At 61.7% G+C, this 5,135-nt stretch overlaps 1 protein-coding gene across 1 annotated transcript; it reads right to left on the bottom strand.

The window, feature by feature from the left end:
• Positions 1-207: 207 nt before the first annotated feature.
• Positions 208-5,135, bottom strand: LOC115301469. The gene is made up of 4 exons (XM_029951379.1): positions 4,766-5,135; positions 2,731-3,042; positions 611-835; positions 208-331 (listed from the first exon to the last, which is right to left on the bottom strand). The coding sequence occupies exons 1-4, from the start codon at positions 4,915-4,917 to the stop codon at positions 226-228; spliced, it is 795 nt and encodes a 264-aa protein (XP_029807239.1). The 5' UTR covers positions 4,918-5,135; the 3' UTR covers positions 208-225.

Here is a 5,135-nt window from a genome sequence, read left to right as displayed (position 1 = left end):
AGGACCAGGGTGCTGGGTGCCGTTCTTGGGAGGGGTCTTGCTTCATACTGTCCTTGGTGAAGGACAGCTCCTGTGCCTGTGCCTTATGCAGGACCAGATCATGTGGGCTCTAGGTGAAAGCCCTCACTCCAGGCCTCGAGGCAGGTGTCCCCTCTCCCAAGCCTCCATCCCTCTCCTTTCCCTCCTCTCATTCAGAGTCTGAGAACCTTTGCCTTTGGGATCAGTTTATTGTACCAGCAAGGCCTGTGTGTAGGGGTGGGCGGGCAGCTTCTGAGCTTGGCTGAGCTCTGACATCCAGCTGGGCTTTCCGGAGGCTCCTCCAGACTCCTCCCTGCAAATACAGTGGGGTCAGGGTCCAGGGGAGTTCCTTGCTAATGCCATGTCCCCAACCCTGGCCTGCCTCAGGGGAGCAGGTTGAATACTGATATGGCTTCACCCAGGGGAATTTAACTCCCAGATCCTGCTGGGGGACATTGAATCCCTGACCCCAGTGCTACCTATATCCTCATTGTCTGTGAGGGGATCACCTCCCTGGGAGGCCAGCCCTCCCTGAGGGTGGGGAATAGGCCGAGCCCCATGTCCCCGTCAGCCCACCACTCTGCCTCCTCACCCCGACCCGTGTGCCTGGCAGCTTCTGCTCAGTACAGGGGGCCCTCTCTGCTGTCGGTTGGGCCCCGCACATTTGTCCCCGTCAGCACTGTACTGTAGAAGAGACTCAGTAGGAAGAGGGTGAGCAGGGTGACCGTGGTGGGCCACAGACTGGCTCCCGGGGCATCTTCCTCCAGGCTCTCCTGCGGCAGGTCCAGCACCAGCCAGGGAAGTGGCTCCCGGCAATCTGCAAGACACTGACAGTCTGACAGGCCCGCAGCTGCATGGGTGGGGGGCGAACCCATGCCTGCCCCTCCCACACAGCCTCTGGGTCGGGACAGTAGGGCACCCTCTCTCAGGGCTGGGGCTGCCTCAGGGAGGATGAGGTGACAGGTGCCCAGGGAAGGGGCTGGGACCCTTGAGCTCTTTAGATGCCCAGGGCCCCCCATCTCTGAGGGAGCCCTGGCAGGGTCAGAGTATTGCTGCTCTACATGGAGCTCAAGTCCAAGGCCTCCTGGCCCCTAGCCTCATCTGTGTGCTCACCAGCCCTCAGCAAGCTGTTTGTTCTTGGCTTGGCCTTGGCCTGGGCCCTTGTTGGGGTCAGAGAGGACCACCAGACATGCCACCCTTGGGTGCTCCAGAGTGAGACGGCTCTGGATCTGCAGCGACTGGGTGGGCATGCTGCCTTCCCAGGGAGTGTGGCGAACGAGCTACAAGGAGGTGAGGGAGGCCCAGGTGAAGACCACCAGCACGGGCTGTCGTCAGGGTCCCCCAGGGCACCCGGGATTTGGACCTGCCTGTCACATGCTGACACAACCAGTCATCCATCCTTCCGTCCATTGGTCCTTCCCTCTCCTTCCTCCTACCCATCCACCTGTCTGTCCATCCTTCCCTCCATCACATGTCCTGTTTTGTGTCCACCTGTCTGTGTGCTGTCTGCCTGCTGTCTGTCTGCTGTCCCCTCTCATCTATTGAATCGTCCTCTCCCCCATCTCTTTAGGAAGCTCTTTCTCTGGGCCAGGCACTGGCTCCCTTGGTGGCTGGACCTTTGAGAGGGGAGCAGTGGCCATGTGGGTAGGGCCCCGAGGCCCCTGTGTTCTGGGAACAGTGGAAGGAAACCAGAGGCCAGGTCCCCTCGGGAAGCCCGGGAGGAGTCTGAGACGAGAGCAGGGGCCCCACTGCCCCCTTGTGGGAGCTGTGCCTCCAGGTGCTCACAGTGGCCTCGGGGTGCCTCCCACAGCGGCTGCAGGGGAGTCCTGGGGGAGCTGTCTCTCCTCAGCACCCCCCAGCCTGCCCCTGCCCTGTCCATACTTGGGCTCAGGAAGGGATCAGAGACCTGAGTCTAGGGGGCAGGCAGGGGGCAGGGGCTGCTGGGAGGGTCTGTGGGATTGGGCCCTGAGCTGTGCCCATGAGGCACACGGGGAAGGTGGGGAATCTTGAGCAAGGACCCCTCTTGCCTTCCGGAAGCCGGGTCTGGGCTGTGAGCTTCCTGCGCTGGACGTGTGTGCGTGAGCGTGAGCGTGAGCGTGGGGGAGACTGTGTGTGCTGCGTGCAGAGCCGTCTGGTGCAGGGCGGCTCCCTCGCTACGGGCATCAGTGGGGCCGTCCCACAATCCCGAGGGTGTCACCACCCGTGGTGTGAGCCTCTAGAGCCCTGCCCTCCCCTCATTCCTGCCGTGGCCCCTGATGGTGACACCAGCCTCCTCACTGGCCACCGGCTCTCCTGCCTCCCTCTGGTCCCTCACGGCTGCCCCTAGAGGCATTTTCTGAGATCCAAGTGACCACGTCACCTGCCCACTGAGGACTTCCATGGTCCCCACTGGGCTGTGCCCACCTCGCTGACTGTCGACCTCGGGTCTGGCTCCCAGCTTGCCTTGCTGTGCTCCATGTGCACACATGCAGGCACACGCATGCACACGCACATGCACACACGGATATGAAGGCTGAGCAAGGAAAGTGAGGCCCGAAAGGCCGAGCAGGTAAGCGAGCGTCTCTGCCCGCCTCCCCCTCCCTCCAGCTCCTCTCGGCCACTCACGGGGGGCCCAGCCCAGCAGCCCACTCTTGTCCCAGGGGAGTTCCAGGTGGTGGGTCAGAGTGAGGATGTGGAGGCCCCCCCCCCCCCCCCCCGCCGCCCCAGACTTGCCTTTCCCTTTGCAGGGCACGGTCACGGGCGGGCTGGCGGTGGATTAGTGCTCCACAGGGCATTCCAGGGACGCGCCATCGGGGCACTGCCTGGCTGGCAGGGTCAGCTGGCTGCTCATGGTGTACAGGTTCCCAGAAGCAGACTTTGCTGAAGGGAAGTTCCTGATGGACGCGCCGTCCTTGCTGGGGTTCCAAGTCACTGACACGGGCTCTTCCGGGAAGAATCCTTGGACCAGGCAGGCGATGACCACTTGCCTGGCTGTGTTGCTGTTCCTGAGGCTCAGCGGGAAGACACTGGGGCTGGTTTTGGGCTCTGCAACACAGGATGCTCTGTGAGGCAGTGGCCCCCGTGCTGCCCGGACCCAAGACAGCCTCACAGGCCAGGGATGAGGCCCGTTTCTCGTTTACACTGGAGGAAGCTGGCACCGACAGGGGTAGTGACGGCCCCAAGGTCCTTCAGCTCACACGCCACGGACTCGGCATCTGGGCCGATGCCTTGGGACCACTTACTCTGTTTCTGAACATGCTCATCAGGGTTCTAGCGGGAGGACCAGGACAGGTTCTCGGGAGAAGGCCCCTGGTGCAGGCCACTCCCAGACAGGGTTTGTGGTTATGCAACATGGCTCTCCCCTTCGCCAGCTGAGTCCGTGGTGGGCACAGGCATGCTCTCTGCTGGCCTGTGGGGGTCACGAGATAATGGGCCCGGAGCGGGGGGCACAGGCCAGGCCAGAGCAGTCCAGGCTTGAAGTGAGTCTGCACGGGGGCCTGTTGGCTGTGCAAGAAGTGGCACAGGGCAGGAGACATGGTCTGTTCCTCCAGGACCTCCTCCCACTAACCAGCCAGGGTCCCCATCCAACCACCCACCCCAGCCTCCAGATCAGCGACAGCTGACCTCTGTGGTCTAAGAGGTTTTGGAGGTCAGAGGCTTAATTGCAACTCAGTCCTGCGCTGTCCCTGCTGGAAAAGCCAGGAACTCTAGCCATGGTCTGCCTGCTTGTACACGACCAGTTCCCTCAGGGACTGGTGAGGGGAGATGGCATCATGGCTGCTACAGAAGTAGTCTGGCCCTCGTGCATCTGAAGAACACAGGGGCCAGCCTGGCTGGAGTCCAGACCTCTGGGTGCTGACACACACCCAAACTACCCCTTCCCATGCACCCCAGCCCAGCCCAGCTCAGCTCACCCCAGGCCAGCCCAGCTCAGCCCAGCTCAGCCCCAGCTCAGTCCAACTCCGCCCATTACAGCTCAGCCCCTCTCAGCCCAGCACACCCCAGTTCAGCCAAGTTCAACCCAGCTCATCTCAGCCCAGTTCAGCCCAGCCCAGCTCAGCCCAGTTCACCCAGCTTAGCTCAGTTCACCTTAGTTCAGCCTAGTTCAACCCAACCCAGCTCAGCCCAGCTCAGCCTAGTTCAGCCCAGCTCAGCCTAGTTCAGCCCAGCTCAGCCTAGTTCAGCCCAGCTCAGCTCAACCCAGCACAACTCAGCCCAGTTCAACCCAGTTCAACCCAGCTCAGCTCAGCCCAGCTCAGCCCAGCTTAGCTCAATTCAGCTCAGCCCAGCTCAGCCCAGTTCCGTCCAGCCCAGCTCAGCCCAACCCACCCCAGTTCAGCCCAGCTCAGTCCATTACAGTCCAGCCCAGCTCAGCCCAGCCCAAGTCAGTGCAGTTCAGCCCAGCTGAGCTCAGCCCAGCCAAGTCCATCAGTTCAACTCTGCTCAATGCAGTTGAGCCCAGCCCAGTTCAGCTCAGCCTAGTTTGGCTCAGTCCAGCTCAACCCAGGTCAGTTCAGCTCAGCCTATCCTAGCCTAACCCAGTTCAGCCCAGTTCAGCTCAGCCTAGTTTGGCTCAGTCCAGCTCAACCCAGGTCAGTTCAGCTCAGCCTATCCCAGCCTAACCCAGTTCAGCCCAGTTCAGCTCAGCCCAGACCACCTCAGTTTACCCCAGCCCACCCCAGTTCAGCCCAGCTTAATCCAATTCAGCCCAGCTTAGTCCAGTTCAACCCAGCCCAGCCCAGCCCAGCCCACTCCTGCCCACAATCACCTAGCTAACTGTGCCTGTGATAGCTTGGCTCTGTGATCTGGGGCGCCATGCTGATCTTCCTTTCTCCATCTGCTCTCTGTCTTGGTGCCTGCTCTCCATCTTCTAGGAGGGTTCAGGATGGGCTGACTAAAGAGATGAGGCCTGGACCACATCTGGACCCCCCTGCTCAAGGCTGCTGGGGGTCCATTGCATCTGAGAGGCTCAGGCCTCCCTTGGCTAGGTGGCCCAGGGCTCTACGTCCATCTGTCTGCCTCCCAAGAGGCCTGGAGTTGAGGATGGACTCCGTATCCTGTAGAGCCTACCTGATGGCCGCAGGGTCTCAGCAGCCCTCGCCCTGCTCTGGGTCATTTGTCACTGTCAGCGGGCTGAG

This window comes from Suricata suricatta, chromosome 9 (genome assembly GCF_006229205.1).
Source record: "Suricata suricatta isolate VVHF042 chromosome 9, meerkat_22Aug2017_6uvM2_HiC, whole genome shotgun sequence".
Classification (NCBI taxonomy): Eukaryota; Metazoa; Chordata; class Mammalia; order Carnivora; family Herpestidae; genus Suricata; species Suricata suricatta.
The sequence above is the reverse complement of the archived record's forward strand: the minus strand, read 5'-3'. Positions and strand labels throughout refer to the sequence as shown.

What these genes read in the sequence shown, in the direction of transcription:
- LOC115301469 (XM_029951379.1), bottom strand. Translation starts at nt 4,917, where the DNA reads ATGTGGTCCAGGCCTCATCTCTTTAGTCAGCCCATCCTGAACCCTCCT. An exon ending in TCACAGGCACAGTTAGCTAG is followed by an intron (nt 3,043 to 4,765) that starts GTGATTGTGGGC and finishes CCTGTGTTGCAG; the next exon opens with AGCCCAAAACCAGCCCCAGT. An exon ending in TGCCAGGCACACGGGTCGGG is followed by an intron (nt 332 to 610) that starts GTGAGGAGGCAG and finishes CTGTATTTGCAG; the next exon opens with GGAGGAGTCTGGAGGAGCCT.